Source organism: Acanthaster planci, unplaced genomic scaffold (assembly GCF_054643075.1).
Source record: "Acanthaster planci isolate LZ-2023a unplaced genomic scaffold, COTS_SCS Contig1, whole genome shotgun sequence".
NCBI lineage: Eukaryota > Metazoa > Echinodermata > Asteroidea > Valvatida > Acanthasteridae > Acanthaster > Acanthaster planci.
Window position 1 is genome coordinate 556527 of NW_028257625.1, and position 18012 is coordinate 574538.

General features: G+C 43.0%; 2 protein-coding genes and 1 non-coding gene across 4 annotated transcripts; 2 read left to right on the forward strand and 1 right to left on the reverse strand.

Annotated features, from left to right (window-relative positions):
- Positions 1 to 10: 10 nt before the first annotated feature.
- LOC110986293 (TLC domain-containing protein 2-like) lies at positions 11 to 4084 on the reverse strand. The gene is made up of 4 exons (XM_022248056.2): positions 3662 to 4084; positions 2833 to 2915; positions 2112 to 2194; positions 11 to 1257 (listed from the first exon to the last, which is right to left on the reverse strand). The coding sequence occupies exons 1-4, from the start codon at positions 3856 to 3858 to the stop codon at positions 877 to 879; spliced, it is 744 nt and encodes a 247-aa protein (XP_022103748.1). The 5' UTR covers positions 3859 to 4084; the 3' UTR covers positions 11 to 876.
- Positions 4085 to 4419: 335 nt separating this feature from the next.
- Trnat-cgu (transfer RNA threonine (anticodon CGU)) lies at positions 4420 to 4491 on the forward strand. The gene has a single exon. It is a non-coding gene; the product is annotated as a tRNA-Thr (tRNA).
- Positions 4492 to 5695: 1204 nt separating this feature from the next.
- On the forward strand, positions 5696 to 15040 carry LOC110986299 (splicing factor ESS-2 homolog). Of its 2 annotated transcripts, none has more exons than XM_022248063.2 (9): positions 5696 to 5865; positions 7769 to 7911; positions 8542 to 8716; positions 9230 to 9370; positions 10737 to 11003; positions 11649 to 11903; positions 12475 to 12584; positions 13125 to 13240; positions 13935 to 15040. In XM_022248063.2, exons 2-9 carry the CDS (start codon positions 7789 to 7791, stop codon positions 14263 to 14265), a joined length of 1518 nt encoding a protein of 505 aa, XP_022103755.2. In that variant the 5' UTR covers positions 5696 to 5865; positions 7769 to 7788; the 3' UTR covers positions 14266 to 15040. The 2 variants fall into 2 exon arrangements, with proteins under 2 accessions (XP_022103755.2, XP_022103754.2); XM_022248062.2 differs by having other exon boundaries at positions 5697 to 5865; positions 7772 to 7911.
- The last annotated feature ends 2972 nt before the right edge of the window (positions 15041 to 18012 follow it).

An 18012-nucleotide genomic window follows, 5' to 3' on the forward strand; every position in this document is an offset into this window, starting at 1 on the left:
GTTTTGGAATATGTTCTTCGTATATTAAAGGTCCTTTACATACTATCTACTGAGCTTGAAGACACCTACAGATTCTCCTCCAAAAATGGTTAGTAGGAGAAAAGATATTGCTTTCGAGCAAAACACGTGCGACCAAACACGGCGACGTATCGAGTCCTCGGCTCTGTTTCTGTACAGCTATGGATCCGAGACACTCGTTGCACTGGATTGAATTCGAGACACTTCAGGTGAGGAAAATAATGCCAACATTCAAAACCGGGGTACTCGTGTCGTGTAAGTGTCTGCCAAAGGTTACACTATACCGATGCGTTTCCGTATTTACTGTAGAACCTTTTTATTTTAATCCAAACTGCAGCTAATACATATACACTTGTAATACAGGTGTTTCACAAACGTGCGCCTCCAAGAGTTTGCAACGCATGGCCAATTACAATACGCGAAATCTGTCGACCAAATGCGCGTTTGGAAATGGTCGACAAATTTTGCGCGTTGTGATTGGCCAACGTGTTCAAACTCTTGGAGGCGCACTATTTTGAATCGCCCGTATTCACATGTGACGTGAGTCTTCAATTAGTACAAGCGTGAAAGTGGGGGGAGGCATCAACGGAAATTATTTGTTTTTCAATACAGAGAAATGGCATGGCGTAACCACTGCATGCTAAGCGCAAAATTTTTTTACAACTGTCGTTCAGAGCGGCCTCGAACCCGGCACGATGGACACGCTGGATTGATGCCGCAACTGTAATTTGGAAGTGGAATTATTAACGCCTCCCGTGACTGCATAGCCACTTCGTTCAAGGAAACTCCCATATCAGTCACCAAGAAATCGTGCGTCTGAAACCGCAAGCAAAGCCAACGTTTTGAGCTAGAAATGCGCTAGTTGTCCATGACATGTCGATGTTTTCCATCCTTGGACAAGAAGTCGCTACAAATTAACCGCCACAGGAGGACGAAGTTAATAACGGTAATGGCCGTGGTCATGAACGGTAAAACGGCCGCCAGATAGGCAGGTAAGTGCTGGGTAGTGAAGTACGAGCAGTAGGTGGCGTAGATCAGCGGGGCCAGGCGCAGGAGAATGTAAGTCGCCAGGTTAAAGAGGCGGTGGACGCCGTAGATGAGGGTGTCTTTGGAGAATCCATGCATCAGCAGGAGCTGGCGCGAGTGAAGGAAGATGGCGTTGATTTCACTCAACAGGCCCAGGGTCAAGATGCCCATTGCTTTGTGCTCGATACTCATGACGAAGAAAGTGGAGGTCATCTTCGGGGAGAAGCACACAAAATACACACACACTAGATTTTAAGAATGTTTGCCATTCAAAACAAATAATGCCAGAAAAAAACAGTCTCCATGCATAATGGATGCGCGAAAAGGTTTTTAACCCCCAAAAGAGCCAGGCTATTTAGGTTTAAAAGTGCACGAAACACTCAGAAACTTCATTGCATTTGTTTGAAACCGCTCCTCAAATCAGTACACCTCAGCCGGCAGGGCATTTCAGTGTAAGCGAAAATCCATCCCGTTTGCACTGAAGGATTAAACTTCTTGCATAATTTTACAGGAAAAGAGAAACAGTGGCATAGAGCTGAACCAGGGAGAGACAAGGTTCGTGGCCAGACAGTCCCGACACTGTGGATACGGCCTGCGATGACAACTTGTTGAAATGACATTCGCAAAAATGTAATAACAAACAGTTTATTCCTTCAATCACTCTTATGATGACGATGCAAGGGCTGGAAGAGAAGAAAAACCGACAACAAAATAATGTGCCACTCTGAAGTTTGACCGCTCTTCCATCTTCAAGTGCCTGTCGAAGTCACACGAATTTATGGGGGGGATACCCCACGCATTAGAAGTGCAATGTGAATAAACGTGGCTCCAGGTGGGATGCGTGCTTTTGCCATTACACAACTATCTGGGGATACACCATGTACTTTCCTAAAGGGAAATGGTTTCATTTCCGGTCTTGAGAGGAGACTTTCTCCCCTCGTGGAAGCTTCCCCTGTCAAAATGTCGGACTTTGGTTCCCTTTGGACAAATATCCTTCAGAGCCACGATTAAAGCCTTTATCCAGGTCGAGTTTCCCAGCACGTTATGTAAACAAAAGTAACACTTACAATGGTATGGTGTACAAAAAGTGCCCAAACTTTCCCGAAGCCATTGTGAGTCAGCAAATCGTATGTGTCGTAGATGAGATACCCTAGAAACAGGTAAGAAAGGGGAAAACTTAGTACCGAATATTTGTGCCGGATATAGGGGGTGGGGAACTGTGGGGGGGTGACTTGCCCGGCTATGGAAATTTGAAAAGCAAGGAGGTGCTGACACTATAAGACACTAGGGGGCGATGTTTATTACACAGATGTACATTCGTAACTATGTATTACACTGCTGCAGAATCTTGCATCAGAATGGCATTATCTATGGCTTTCATTTTGTGGTTCACCCTTTTCCGGTACTATTGAAATACATGTCGGTTACGTGAAGTCCGAAAACTTCTTCACTGTCAGTGTGCATGTGGGGGACTCAGTCTCCTCTTAAAAAAAAAACCCAAAGAGTATTCCCCGGGATTCACACCCATGGGAAAACTGATCCCCTGCGCATCGTGTCGATTGTCGGGGTGGTCACATAGAAAATAATAAATGTGAACATAACAATTTTACCAGTGCAGTATGATTTTAAAGAGTAGAACACATAAGAGAAATACAGGGAATGCCATTTTTCCTGCAACCCCATCCAAAAATTGTCATTTTTTCACACTATTATCAAAATATCTGAAACGCTCAACGAATTGATAATACTACTGCATTATCAGTTTCTGTATTGCATAAAGTTCCGTACCCGAAACTACTGCGAAGGTAACTTCGACCGACACAGCGTAGTGAGTCACGGGTTCACTCCAAAGTTCCGGCTGGGTGAACAAACTGGAAAGAGACAAGGGAAATCATGCCCCCTAGATAGAATATACAGACAACTCAATCATCAATGCAATGCTGTAGTACCCACTCCGAGGTGCTTGTGTTATTGCTTTACCTCGAGTAAGTTGGTACTTACGGTTTAAAAAAAAAAAAACAAAATAGAAAAAAATCTACAATAATGCTGATCCTGAAAGGGCATAAGTATGCACAACTTCTTGGATGTACACGTACAGGTATACATGGCTTTTTGAACACGTGTAGAATGCAAGACGATGCTTGATCCAATTTCTGCGCGAAACAAGGGTCTAGAAATTCGACCATCAATGACATGGTCAGTATGCCCAGCTTATTCTCCATGGTTCGTACGAAGAAAGTTAGGCGTAACACGCTTCAAAATCAGGGACAAAAATACAGAAATACACGCCAAAACTTGAACAGTGAACACCACAGATTGTCCACAAGTTTGACAAGTGACAGTGGGGCGTGGCCCGAGATAAAGGAACCATGATTAATTTAGCCACACATGTACGCGACTCCACAGGTCGATTATACACAGCCGTTGAGCTACAAACCACGATACAACATTGTGGTGTTGGGTCACTCTCTATGATTTGACCTGACCACCGAAAACCTGACGACTCAACAACTGGTCTTTATGGGAGGCTGTAGGCTACGGATGTGTAAAAGTACATGCTACAAAATACGATCCGTCCAGCGCACGTCTTCACAGCTAGTTTTATGGTCTGACTCACCAATACATGACGAGTGCGGCAACAATGACCGCGTTGACCAGCGACGTTGCCGCGTTCCGCCATCGGTGGCGTTCCTTGCCTGCGTACTTATTGGGTGGGGACAGAATGTCAAAGTCCAAGAGCAAGTTGAAGCACTTGTACCCCAACGCAGAGGCCACGGTGATGGGGATGAACGAACGGATCATGGTTCCAAACATAAACCATGCATACACCCAGCTTGTAAATTCTGTCCACAACGACTACAGCATTACATAGCATTCAAGGCTATAAAAGGCACACCAAAAGTTTACGAGTAGGCAGTTTTGTGTGGTCGAAAACTACATGCACATTGTGCATGTAAATGTACATTCAAACAGCAGGTGTGGGAGGGTATCACAGGGGTATGGAAATGCGGTTTCGTTCGGCAACCTTGACTTAACCAACTCGTTTAGAGTGTGACTTTGGGCATTTTGGGCAGGATTATTCCTATTAGCTATGAGCATAGAGAATTTGTACAAAAGATCTGTGAACATCCTCAAAACGAACTTCAAAATGTGATTTGTATTGAATGTGTCCCGGCCTGGAACGTTTTTTAATAGCAGCCTGGTTGCATATTGTTATTTATGGACACGCGATTTCCGAATTAGTCCGTAAATATTTGCATATAACATTCGACGTATCTAATAGCCCTTCGCGTCACTCCGAATTTAAAAATCAACTTGAAAATCCGTTTGATATTCTAAGTTGAGTATATGTTACCCTGAGGAGAACTGGTATGAGGCGCGGTGGCCAAGTGGTAAGGCGTCTGTCTCGTAAACAGAAGACCGAGGGTTCGAATCCCTCTCGCGCCTTTCTATGTCCCTCATGTTAATATGTTTTTTGTATACTAAGGTTTACCTTTTGTTTTTTGTGTGTGTTCGTTTGTTTCCTCTAGGCGCCTCGTTTGGGTTTCAATTTCTACGTAGCTGTCTCGGATTAAATAACAGATATGTCTTAAAGGAAAATAAGTATTTTGTAATCACTTTGAATAATCGTGCGCAATATGAATGTTATTCATTATCATAGGTGAACTGAGATAATGAATTAAGATAATGAATAATGGTGACTTCCGTGTCCGTGCGTGTGTTGTGGTGGCGCTGTTTTGTCAGCGCCACCACTAGAAACTACTAGATAAGAGAGTAGGCCCTATTGCATTTGCGGCACACCGTTGCTATCTTCGGTGGCCCAACAAAGTACCGCATTGGCGACTTGAATTCTTGAATTCCATCATTTCGTTATACAGTTTCGCCTGTCCATTCAATGATTTTTTTTACCATTCAGTTTGGCACTTTCCCCATTCGATTTACCATTTCCGACACTCAATTCGTCAATTTCATCATTCTGCAGTAGCTCATTAATTCACCGTACTACCCAGCAATTTTGCCATTTTAATCTCGCAATTTCACCTTTCCATTCGGCGATTTCGCTATTCCATTCAGCAGTTTCACTAATCTAGGTGGTGATTTCGTTCATTCAGTTCTGCTATGAGACATGATTCAATTTTGTAGATTCACTATTCGATTATGTATTCACTATCCAATGCGGCGATTTCGCACCATTCTGTTCTACAGTTTTATGCATTGTGTATCGTCGATTTCATCTTTCCACCCTGCAGTTTCAAAATTCCATCTGCCCAGTTCGTCTGAACAGTTCGTGAAAAGATTATTTCTTTTTTATCTATTTTTTTCATAAACATAATGAACTCTCAGTGACACAGAGCAAGTTCAGTGTACCATGGAGGTAGGGGTTGTACATGGCCCGGGAAAATAAGATGATTACATGTAAGTAACGTCAACATTTTTAAATCTATACATAGACATGGGCAGTGATGATTCAGAATTTCGACAGTCTTTTCTAAGTGTCTTGCCAGTGGTTTTTTTCACTGCTGTCGGTTATTATGACATGAACGACTCATATACTCAATTATCAAGCCAACCGGCAGTCGTTGCACACCACAGACATAAATAACCCAGGTTATTTTTGTCCATGTTGCACACATAATGCTGCGCAGCGCCGCCACCGTTCGTTTGGAGTGAGCACGGTCGAAAACGCATGTCGTTCGTTCGTGCGTGCGTTGCAAGCAAAACAAGTGGACTTAATACAGTATATCAACGGTGTTCACGATTTCAAGAAAACTAACCCGTATTTCGTAATTCTGTCCAGTTATGCTGGATGTGAAAGTCTCGGTAAGTCATATCTGCTTCTGTTCACAAGAAATTTGCATGTCCGGCTTGGTAGTGTCACCCATTTTGACATGTTTTGATGTGCCCAGGTCCAGGAAGGTTGTCAGTCGACTAGTCTGGCGTATTATTGGTTTCCCCGTATATTCATGTCACTGTCACTTTACTGTAGCTGAACTGAGTGGAGCGTTCCTCTTCTTCGAATGTTGAGAGGAATACTAAAGCTATGTCATTGGTCAGCATGGTACAGTAATGTCATCAGTCATAGAGCAAGCAGTTAGGCCTGGGCCTACATGTGTATGAGTCATACATCATCGTCAGATGATGGAGGAAGGAACATCCTCTGCAAGTACAATGAAATGAGGTCATTTGCGCCTTAGGCCTGTGCGTAATTCATTTCTGACCTAACTGCAGTTCTAGCCCCACTAGTGTGGCACGGAGTCTCACTCCCGCTCCATCCTTAGCCACACATCCATATACGCAATTTCGTGTCAGCGTACTGAAAATTTTCGTCTCACCCACTTATCGTGGGCGCAATTTCTTTTGTACACAGAGATGAAAGCTTCTCCGCTTTCTTAGCGCCATTTATTGAATGATTTCACTCATGTTGTTCTGACATTTTATGGTCTTTTTGCCTTCACCCATTCAATCTCATGGGCTCGCTCTCACAGTTGCGTCTTTAAAATAAGGTCGTTGAACATTACGTCACTTGACCCCTCATCGTCTCGACTGCTGTTCCATGTCAAGACATGTCTAATACAAGGACTGAGCGATAAGATACTACATGTACCAATGGGTGCTTCCAAAACTTTGGCAGCACTTTAGATGTGTCTTGACATGGAACAAGATGGAACTCTATTCACCAATTGTCTTTGGCGTGACATGCCACAGAATTTCAGTTTGTTTTCATTTGGGTTTTCTGATGACATCACTTTGTGTGATCACATGGATATTGGAAAGAGTCAGTAATTGGACTGTCCATGAATGGGTCTGCATTAGCAGTCAGGATAGCCCGAAAGCAGGAGTTGTCATGGTTGCGTTGCACAGGGTGGTGTACGTGTGCCGTGCAGCATGCATGCAACACACATGCAGAATAGCATGGCAGTGATGACTTGAAAAGAAAAAAGCTGCCGAATTCAAATCATTCACTATTGGAATATCTGACCTTCAATTTGATCGAATATTCGAATACATGTATTCGGTCATACCTACCGGCAGATTGTTGATGAACAAACCTCATACAAAATCAGTTGCAATAACGTACACAATTGTACATTATAATCAATATAATAGTTTCCCACATCTAGGAGTATCTCTGGCCAAGATTTAGCAAGATTTCTATTCCTTTAAAATGGTTTAATGAATAATTTACAATGTACTTTTTGGCACGTAAGATTTCTGTCGCTTTTCATTTGAACCTGCTTGAAACAATCCTCCACAGTGGAATTTTTTTCATTTAAAACCAAAGAAAATTTTCCCTTTTCATGAGTTTTGCATTCAAATATTCAAATTTGAAAACTATTATTCAAATATTTGCTAATCAATCAATTATTTGGATATTCGGCACAGCCCTAGGACCCGGGAATGCACACACAGACTGGTGGGCGGAATGTCGTCCTTCCCAACCATCTTGGTGCAAGGCCATGACGGCGATGCGCCGTACACGGTGGCCAGGCACACCATCTGCAGCACCGGCGGTGGAAGAGGAGACCTTCCCCCTTCACTTTTTTGTGCTTTCGCTAGTTGCTAAATGAGTTACAGAAACCTAAAGAAAGGCTCCTAGCCACCGAAAAGATACTGTGATTTAAGTTTTAGTGTCGTTAAAAGCAAGGAAAAAAATCTGTAAATATTAAATAATGACTGCAATCATTTTCCTCTGTCAGACCTTTTTCTGTTTTTCCTTTGTCAGCAGGCCACTTGTTAAATGCCATGGCGTTGGTGAAAGTGGGAGGCAAGACCCTTCGTGCCCATCAGAATCACACTAAAGATGAGTCTAGCGATGCCGACAAGAAACCAGCCAAGAGAGTGTTGGATGAAGAAACCTTTCTGGAGGTACGTCATTCCATTTCGCAAAAGAAGTCCTCTGTGCAGAGGTTATGTACTTTCACCGCTGTAAAGTTTCATATAACTACGGAGTATGATTGATAGCTCTTAATCGTTTTGTCACAAAGTTTTATCCTTCATTTTTTTTTCTGTCGCATGGTTCGTGTGTAATCACCGATATATGGAGGCGGTTAGAAATCCCCACAAACATATTTAAAATAATGAAATTTCAAGAATGTTTTCTAATAGAAGTCTGGACTGAAGGTTTCTTGCACAGCATGCATATGTACACTGTGCGTAAGTCTGGACGTTTACTTGCTGTAGCCAATGCTAGTGCAGTGTTTTGGCACAAGTCCATAGAGTTGGATATAACAAGTCCAAGATGTCGATCGTACTCGCTGCCCCATACACAATAAAGGTTTTACCCTCAAAGACATGCATGGATTCCATTGTTTTTCACTGTACTTTCAGGCATCTGGGTGGAGAATTCTCCTAAGAATTTTCACGCTTTTAACCTTAGGGTCAATGGCATTTGTGATGATTGTGTGTTTAAAACACGTGGTTTGGTGCACGGGAAAACATTCACCCATTTAGCTGCCTAACCCTTTGTCGTTTTTCTGTCCTGTGTGCCCACCCCAGGATCTTGAGAAGATCATCCAGAGAGATTTCTTCCCGGACCTGTCCAAGCTGAAGGCCCAGAAGGAGTACTTGGAGGCTCGGGAGCGCAACGACCTGGTACGAATGAGAGAGCTGGCCCTGAAGTACGCAGGGACTGGACAGACAAGAAGACCTGACGCAGACACGCCTACCCCTTGTAAGCAGGGCCACACGTGTGGAGTTCATTCATTTTTTATATTAGCAGAAAAAAACAGTAACACAGTTGCAATGAGATACAGTTAAAAAAAAAAAATTAAAGAAACACATATTCAAGTAATATTTAATTAAAAAAGACAAGAAAAAATCTAGCATCCAAATAAACCACGCTTTTGTGGGATTGGTTAAAAGTGAACTTACTTGCTATCAAGTAACTCCAATTAGCACAATCATCCCATGTTGATCTTGTTCCTTTCAAAGATCATTTATCTAAAATTAATCAAGACCCAAAGGCAATGTGTACATGTATGTAAATAATCTGCTTTAAAGTTCCATTTTTCCTGTGATTTCATTCTGCACAAAGAATTTACTTTGAGGCCGCTAACCTACTTATGCCTTTTTCTCAAAACTACTCAAAACCGAGATAATATGTTTTGGCACTGAGATAAAATCACAGGTATGTAAATTGATTTATTGAATATGTCGTTGATTTTTTGTTGTCATTGGTACACAGATGCGGAAGCTACACCGGCCACCTTTGAGACACCGGATGTTAACCCGAGGTTGCAGACACCCTCGAACCAGAGAAGAGAATTCCCAGTACGGGAGAGATTACCAAGGGGACAGAATGCAGACCAAGGAGAGGACAGGAAAGGTCTGTCTTTCGTCAACCTGTAAAGGTTACCTAAGTGTCATCCATGCCATTAGAAAAATTGAAGTTGGTATCAGGGTTCTTAGTCCACCCACAATAATGTGATAGGATCTGGGGAGACCCTTCACATGGTAAATTTTGTCAGTTTTGTGTGCTATACGTATTTAATGAAGATCTCTTGTTGTTGTCAAAACTGCTCTATACCCAAGTATAAGATGCCTATAACTTATAGACTTATGCTTTCACTATCAATTTTAAAGTTCCAACATTTTATTGAGTTTGCATGAAAATATACCTAATGGAAGATTACACATGTTTTCATATAAAAGTAAAGGAGTTTGTACAAAATGGTTTTTCGGGACACGAGGTTGACTATGCATAACAGTAGGCAGCCAACGATCACCTGACATCTGAGATCCGAATCATTCATTGAGCTGTGGCTTTAAATTACACGTTGACGAATTGGGAACTGGCTGCAGCCTCTCTACATAGACTCGGGCGTAACATCAGGCCGTAGCCAAGTTATTTAGACCCAGCCTAGTTTCCGATAAATACGTCCTCCTGCGTTAAGGAATTTCTACTTTAATAAACTGGTTCTCAATGCTACTACATTTTGGAAATGCATTATACGGGAGGAGTGGGACCAGTCCACACCAATACACATGCCTTACATAACGCGACGCTTGGTGTTCCTTGTCATTGTCAGTACATCATAAGCATCGTCGGTAAACTCAAACTCGATCCACAAACTGCAGTAAACCTCTTTTTTTTATTAAAATCTTGAGAAAGTAGACATTCGGGGGAAAATACACTACTCAAAAACATAGCAGGGAGGCACAAATTTTGGCAGGGCGGCAAAATTTTAGCAGGGCGGCCCAAAATTTTGGCAGGGCGGTCCACCCTGCTAAAACAGCCTGTGGAGAACACTGGGTAGGTATGCGTAGATATACTCATTTTGGACCCTTTTACTGCTGTATGAATTAGGATTTGAAATGGATTTTTTATTCCTGCATTTTTCTGAATGTGGTGAAGTTTTTTTTGGAAATAGTGAACTTTTTCGGCGGGGTGTTTCGGACCATGCGGGCGGTGGACGCAAATCTAAAATTTTCATTCTCACGGCCCCAATAGCGGAATCATGCAATACGATTTACACGTCGTGTAAAGATCATGCAGCTTGACTGACTCAACTGACTCCATAAGCTTGTCTGTACTCCAGTCACCGTTTTTCTACAAAAGGCCCCCTGAATGTCATAGCACAAGAAGGTATTTTTTGTTACTTTCTAGCACAGTGGAGGTTTTTAGCATCGAGGCAAGTGAAGTGTAGTAATGCCGGGATACTTGCAGAGTCGGATTTTGTTTTGCCGTTCAGATAAGAGTGATACTTCCCTCACCCTGGACAAGTACCTGGCCAAGCACACCAGCGAAGACAACGCCTCCTTCGACGATATCATGGCGGCGGCGGCCGAGAAGCACCAGCAGAAGCACGCCTGGCTGTACGAGGCGGAGAGAGTCCACGGGCAGGAGCAGAAGGACATGCTGGCTCTGGAAGGACCAAAGGCCGGCAAACCTGCCGAAGGTTCCTCGGTCACCACCTGGGGCTATAAGGCCAAGAACGCCGTGATGTACGTCCCTGAAGGTAAACGTGCTTACCCTAGCTTTTGTGTTAAGTAGCCTCTGGTCATAGAGTGTGGGCCCAAATGTGTAAAGCTGCTAACCAGAAATGTAAGCCTAAAAAGAGACTGACATGTTAAACAATAAATCTGTAAGCACCTTTTTTATTGCAATGATATTTGTTTAAATTTTTTTTAAATGTGTCACGAGGTGCATACCATGTTTGATTGCGAAAAGGCCACTTTCTGGTTTCAGACCTTCACGTGTGTTTCTCGTAACAGTTGCTAGCAACTTTAGAAACAAAAATAAACTTTCAGAAAGGAGAATACACTTTGGTTGTGACAGTAAATTCTCATTTGGGCAGTATGGACCTGAGACCAGTCAAAGAAATTTGCATAAATTGTTTTAATGTGATTAGTCATACCACAGATTTCATTAGCATTCTATGAGGCACTGTAAAATGGGATGGAAAATGTGTTCTTGGCGGGGGGGGTGTATCTTGTGCCAAATAGTCTTTTGTCAAGCGACGTGTATATTGTATGTGTGGACTGACTTTATCATCACTAGCGCCTCGACTGGAGCCTAATAAAATCTGTCAAAGTTCAGCCCAGCTTTATAAGTAAAGCTCAGGTTACGAACCAAATCCATTTTTCACCTAACTTTTCTTCAGGACTGGAGGAAACGCCGGAGGAGCAAATCTTCAAGAAGCCCAAGGTGCAGCAGGTGGTGCACAAGAACACCCACTTCCAGGCCAGTCCCTTCAGCGCCGGACCCGGCCAGAGCTCGGCCCTGGCCAAGTCGGCCGCCCTCAAGGCCGCCCAGAAGTCGGGCCGGGTGGGGCACGACGGGAAGGAGATAGCCTCGTCCTCCGAGACGCCCAAGGTGAACAGATACAGCTTCGTGGGAACGCCCTCGCCTGCACCAGGTATGCTGGTTGACGGCCTCGACCTATATTCTTATTGTGCGATAGCACTGTAGTAGAATCCTGACCCAAGTTTGAGACCAAAATTTAGCACATTCACTGATAGTTTTGTCAGGGATATTGCACTCTCAGGAATTTTTTCCAGATTTCGGGATTTTTGACCCCGAACTCCGGATTAGAGAGGTTTACTCCTCAAGTTCTTGTGAGGTTTTAGCAGTTCATGCAAAAACGAGTAATTTTCTTACAATATTGCCTTGTTAGCTGTAAAAGCCCTTGGAAAGTTTCAATGCCGTCATTGTTACATCCTCCATGCTGGTTTGAAGTTTTGTTGATCTTTCTTCCTCCGTTCAATCTCGCCCATGTTTTGACGGCGTTGGATGCATATTGCGACTCGTGCATACATGTAAATCCTGAATTCTTCCCGAATCCTTCAAAATCCTACAAATTGTGGTGGATTTAGAGGGATCAGTCAAGTTCATGTTTTGTTCATAAACTTGGTTAATTTCAAGTACGGCAGTGTTGTACGAGAAGTTTTTCTACTCACAAGTTTTGACATTTTTGCATTGGTCGGCAGGCGCGTACAACGAGTCACCAATGATGACATGGGGCGAGATCTCAGGCACGCCGTTCCGACTTGACGGATCGGACACACCGGCCCGCAATACAAGCGGCCCTTCTTTCAAAGTGAGTTGTCCATTGCTAACAGTTTTAGGTCAGACACGTGTAGAGCAGGCCATAAAAACAGTGTACCCGCACATATCTTCATGTGTGGGAACTTGTGCATTTCTTGTGTAAACTTGCAGCATTTAGCACTCAAAAAGTCCAAAGCTAAATGTATTTACTAAAAAAATCTGTGATGTTTCAGTTCAGTCGATTGTTCGCCTTGTCAGAAAAACAGTGGAAACTCATTTGTTGAACCTTGCATAATTTCATTTGTAGTTCTCTGATAGGCTGTCCATACTTACACTCCAGATAACATCACCTCAGAATAAGTCAGAGCACAGCGATACCAAATAATTTGCCCTTGACAGTTTTTCTAATCAAGTGCTGACACCGTGCATCCGATTATCACCATGATTACCAAGGGTCTGTTGTTTTTAAATGTCTTTAAGATTTTGTTTCTTCAAAGAAGAGCCAGTTGGGTGCAACAGGTGTTAAATACGAGCCAATCTTGATAGTTGTAAACATGACAGATTTCCGTCTGGGTTTTTCAATTGTCTTAAGATGGCAGATGTACCCAGGAAGGAGCGACTGGGGTTATCCTTGGTGGAGGAAGTTTCAAAGAAACACCGCGCCAAGAAGGAGAAAGCGTTGCAGAAGGTCACCCAGTCACTGGTCAGGTAGGCAGAGAAAACCCTCCAAACGTGGCATCAGTGCCGCAGGCGATACCCCACGAGACCATCACAAGACCAACGCAAGACCTCCAGTCTGTATTCAAGTCACAGTTTATCCAAACGAATGGCAACAAAAGCAGTCTTTTCTCATCGTTCGCCTTGTTACCTTTGACCGGTTGTGTGTCTGTATTCAGTGGTTAAGACATCCGCACTTGTAAACAGGAGGTAGTGGGTTTGAGTCCTGCTTGAGCAAGCTGGAAAATTTTTTTTTCCCTAAAAACCTCTTGAGAAAGGAGCAAATATGCTGTGATTTATAAATAACAAATCAAGCATCCAGATATCTAGGGCAATGTCATCAACAGTTAATTCTCTGGCTGTCGTTCATTCCATTCATAGCTGCTTCATTAGTGCAAGTGCAGTGGTGATTTCTATACAGATGTAATAGTGATTTCATAAAAAGTAAGGTGAAAAATCAATATCTGCGGTAAGTAATGACTCTTTTCAGCAAGCAATCTTGAATACTGCAGACTTGATTGTGTAGTCAGTGCAAGGCTTTATGTTAATCTGTCGTTACTTTTTCTTAAACTTGTCATTAAGTAACATCTTAACTGCAAGATTTTTTTGTTTTTAAATCCAATTTATAAGTGGAAGCATTTTTAATTTGAGTTTGATTTTTGTATGTAATTTTCCTTCTGAACAGCCCGTCACCAAAGAGACTGGGTACACTCGGGACCACTGAGAGATTACGCACTCTGACGCCTGCCGCCCAAAAACTCGTCAACAAAAGACTCTCAGGCTTCAAAACGGACAAGGCCCTGAGGCAGAGCTACACACCCTCACCCGCCAGAACCCCTGCGGGGGACAAGACCCCTATCCTGAGAAGCACTCCGCGACAAACCCCCTCCCGTACGCCCGGCCAAATGCCCTTGGGGAGTGACGGGGACGTGTCGGAAGAGACCCTGACGGACAACTTGCTGGACCTACCCAAGCGGAGTACCCGAGGCCGTGCAACAGCGGCAGATTTCTTCTGAGGGGAGGGGCGGCAAGTCTTGTGGACATTTTCAGGGGGAGGACACACACGGTGACAGGCATGCCTGTTCCTTAGTTGTGAGAACCCCATGTGTTGCACACTGGCGATAGTTGCGATGACCTAAAAAAAGTTGCCAGAACACACCGAAGTCCCCACAATCCAATCAGATTTCCGTAGCAAAAGAAAAGTTCCCCAGAGTGCAGTGCCAGGTACCAGTTCATTGCCGTAAAGACACTTGGTTACCAGGGGTAGTGGTGCTTAGTGGCGAGAGTTTGTAATTCCCCGTCATGAGGGTCAGGGGTTCGAATCCATTTAATGGTGACACGTTGTGGCCTGGGGCAAGGCACTTTAAACCCTACTTAATACCTCTCTCCAGCCGGGAGTACAGATGGGTGCCTGCTGAGGGCAGAAATAGTCTTTGCATTTCATTAGCAGTTTGCAGTTAAAATAAGCAGAATTGACCTGTACACTGCCAAGAAAGCTGATGGTTTCAGAAATAGGTTTACAGGCCTGATGTACAGGTGGATATGTGCACTTTATACATGTATGTAACATTATCATTCTTATGGATACAGCATAGGAGATGATATTATTGTTCTAAACTTTCAAAGGGCAAAGCAGTGTTGAAGACTAACCTTGTTTGAGTATCCTGACTTTATTTTCGCACTCGTGCTAATGAAGTACTTTCCGGTAGGTTTACATTTTGGATCTATGGAAGTGGCCATTTTGTAGAAACGCAAACAAATACATAATAAAAATGCATTTATTGAATTGCACCTATTGGAAAAGTCTCTCAATTTGATCTGAGTATGTACATGCTGGAGGAGGAACTAGAAGCTAGGAACATTTTAAAAAACATCATAAAGTGCTTTCAAAAACTGTAACTTAAAATATTTTGCTGAGAATAGCAGTGCATTCTTTCCCTTGTCAGTTTGTATAGGTCCACAGTGTGCCAGTGTAGAACATTTTATCTGAGCCAGCCATATTTGAGCTGGTATCCCAACTTGTAATCAGTGGCATGCTATGTGTCTATAGCTGCAGCTTCTTGGAACCACTCTCACATTGTTCTCAATTGTCGTATAGAGCCTGTATTACCATCGATTCCCTTCAACAGTCTTTCGTCAGTTGTGACGGTACCAAAGTCACAATCACACCTGTTGGACAAACCACTTACCACTCACAAATTGTAGTTGTTGCAAAGTTATTTCCAAAATATATTCAAGTTTCTTCCCACATTCTGAGCTTCACAGTTCCCTGCCTCATCCTGCTTTTAGGTGCCCAACTGGCAGTGATCTCTCCCAGTTTAAGTGCAGTGTAAACATTGAACTTTTACCGTGAATCTTTTTGCCACAACCTCGAGAGACCATTTGATCTTGTAATGGGAGGTGATTAACTTTTTAAAAAGTGAACCCAACAGTTGCCAACTGTCAAAGAAAAATTAACTGCTTCAGTTTCAAATGAGTTTATAACAGTCCTAAACAGGTTGCTTGACATTCATAGAAAGAGTAGTCTAACTTTCCACAAAACCAGCTTATGGTCAAGAAAAACTCTAGCCTAATTTGCCATCAGCAAGTCAACAGTCAAAAAACCCCGGACTCTCCACTGAGCCAGCACAGTAAAACCTTTTCCCGAGTGCAAATTGTATTGTTTAGTTCTCCTCTTTTCTGAGTGGAACGCGATGTAGTTCTGTTGGACGCACACAGATACGTTCTTCCGTGTTCCACGAATGAAAGTTGGATACTCCATAGTAGACATGCACAAGAGTGAAAGGAAAACATCTTGATAAATTCACCTAAAATGTCAGAATGCATCTTTTCAGCACTTGTTGGGCAAGCTTGTCAAAAATTATAGCTGTTACATATCTAAAAACAACATCTCGCTGGCACATTGTTTAGGTTTCTTTACTCCCAACTGTCCCCCCCCCCTATGGAAAGTTAGCCAAATGTTGTTAGCTGCCTCAGCAGGAAGGATCCAGGTTTTTTTCTGGGGGAAACTTTGTTGTCCCAGATGTTGAAGCCATTTAATCTTTCTTTTGTCCTTAACCGATCAATATGCAAATAAGACCTATCCAGGGTTTATCCTTTTCAGGGGCTCTTGCAACCTTTAGACGGAAGCCGCTAAAAAAAGAAAGAAAAAAAAGGAAAAAGAAAGCTCGGCAATGGAGGTGTTGGTTTTGAGCCCAGTGGTGTATCCAGCGGAGGAGGGATCAGTTGACCCATCATCAATAATGCCTTTTTAAAGTGCCAAACCTTTTGAAGCCAACAAGTAAGAAACGATACTAGGCTAGGAGCACCTTTCTTTGGGGATGATTTTTCTTTTAACACTCGTGGATGAAAACAACTGGATGGTCGTTTCAGAAAAAATAAATCCCCGTGTAGTTTTCTTACACTCAAAACCTGGATTCACCAGGGCCGCCGGGATCCTTTGAATCAGTCGCCGCTGAATTGTATTCACAGCAAAGAGGCGTCAAATAGCTTCAGTACCGGTACAGATTGTTGACTGCTTTCAGATCAGACTTCGTTTCCTCTGATGTCTACGGCTCATGTGTGCCGATGTTAAAGTGGCTACGATTTGGGATTAATCATGGGCGTTAGTCGTTGCGAGACTGGGGGGGCGGGGGCGATAAGTCCCCTGACTTTTGGGCACTGAGGAATATGCCGTTAAATTACTTTTCAAGGGTGACAAACATCAGTTGTGAATTTCATTTGGTTGTTGGTGGTGTAGGTCAGGTTGGCACTTGTGGTAGACTATTTGCCCTGTGTGCCACAGCTGTAAAATATACCTCAGAGAATCGAATGGAAAATTGAGCGGTTACTGCACCCGTGCCGTAACCGTCCAGCCGCACATTACAGTGTCACAGAAGGGCTCCCTCTAGGGCCGAGCCGTCTCCTGAGCAGTTAAAGGCCCATGCTCACATAGCATGGGTGATGAACGTAAACACAGCGCGGCGTTATACGATCTTTGCTGCGGACCAAATGGTCACAGATGCAGAACCCGTACGTGCCTCAAGCACAGTGCACATGCCCATCTTATTCAGAGGTGACTTCAAGTTGGTCAGCTAGAATAGAAAAATTTCACGAGAGAGAGAAAGCTTAAATTTTGATTTTATAGGCTTTTTTTGTAATTCAGTGTCATTCAAAAGTTAGATTTTTCCCCTTACAAATTTTTAGGAACATTTCAGAGTCAGATACGTTCAGTACTTTCTTAAGTTGTTTTCTTTGAGAGTGAAATTTTGAGCACTCAGTGAGCAAGTGTTAAACATTATCTTTAACAGCAGATGAATCACACAAGTTACCGGGGGATAAGTTCATTTTATGCAAAAAGGTCTTAAGATACCTACACATGCCAGTGCGAAGTCAGTGAAGGATCATGATGACTTCATTCCATCTGCTAATGCCCCAACCGAAGATGGTGAAAGATGGTTCATGAGAATCTTCAATGAGGAATATGTCATTCTTTCCAGTTAATGACTGTTTCCAGTTTCGTTTGAGGTCAGATTTGAGATTACCTTTACTTTCTGATATTGATAATGGGACGGAGGTAATCATTTGAGCTTTTGGGGGGTTGCTGATTTAGCAAGATATTAGCTTTTTATTATCAGGTATTCCACAGTGACCTGGGATCCATTCAAACATTACCACAGTTCTTTGTTGTATGTTTTTGTATGCATAGAGGATGTTGCAAGCTATCTTATTTTGATTTATGAAATAGCCTGCAAATCACTATAGCAGCCAGTAAAGGAATTTCA

What these genes read in the sequence shown, in the direction of transcription:
- LOC110986299 (XM_022248063.2), top strand. Translation starts at nt 7,789, where the DNA reads ATGGCGTTGGTGAAAGTGGGAGGCAAGACCCTTCGTGCCCATCAGAAT. An exon ending in CCAAGGAGAGGACAGGAAAG is followed by an intron (nt 9,371 to 10,736) that starts GTCTGTCTTTCG and finishes TTTGCCGTTCAG; the next exon opens with ATAAGAGTGATACTTCCCTC. An exon ending in AACGCCCTCGCCTGCACCAG is followed by an intron (nt 11,904 to 12,474) that starts GTATGCTGGTTG and finishes ATTGGTCGGCAG; the next exon opens with GCGCGTACAACGAGTCACCA.
- LOC110986293 (XM_022248056.2), bottom strand. Translation starts at nt 3,858, where the DNA reads ATGTTTGGAACCATGATCCGTTCGTTCATCCCCATCACCGTGGCCTCT. An exon ending in TACCTTCGCAGTAGTTTCGG is followed by an intron (nt 2,195 to 2,832) that starts GTACGGAACTTT and finishes ACCTGTTTCTAG; the next exon opens with GGTATCTCATCTACGACACA. An exon ending in TTTTTGTACACCATACCATT is followed by an intron (nt 1,258 to 2,111) that starts GTAAGTGTTACT and finishes TTCTCCCCGAAG; the next exon opens with ATGACCTCCACTTTCTTCGT.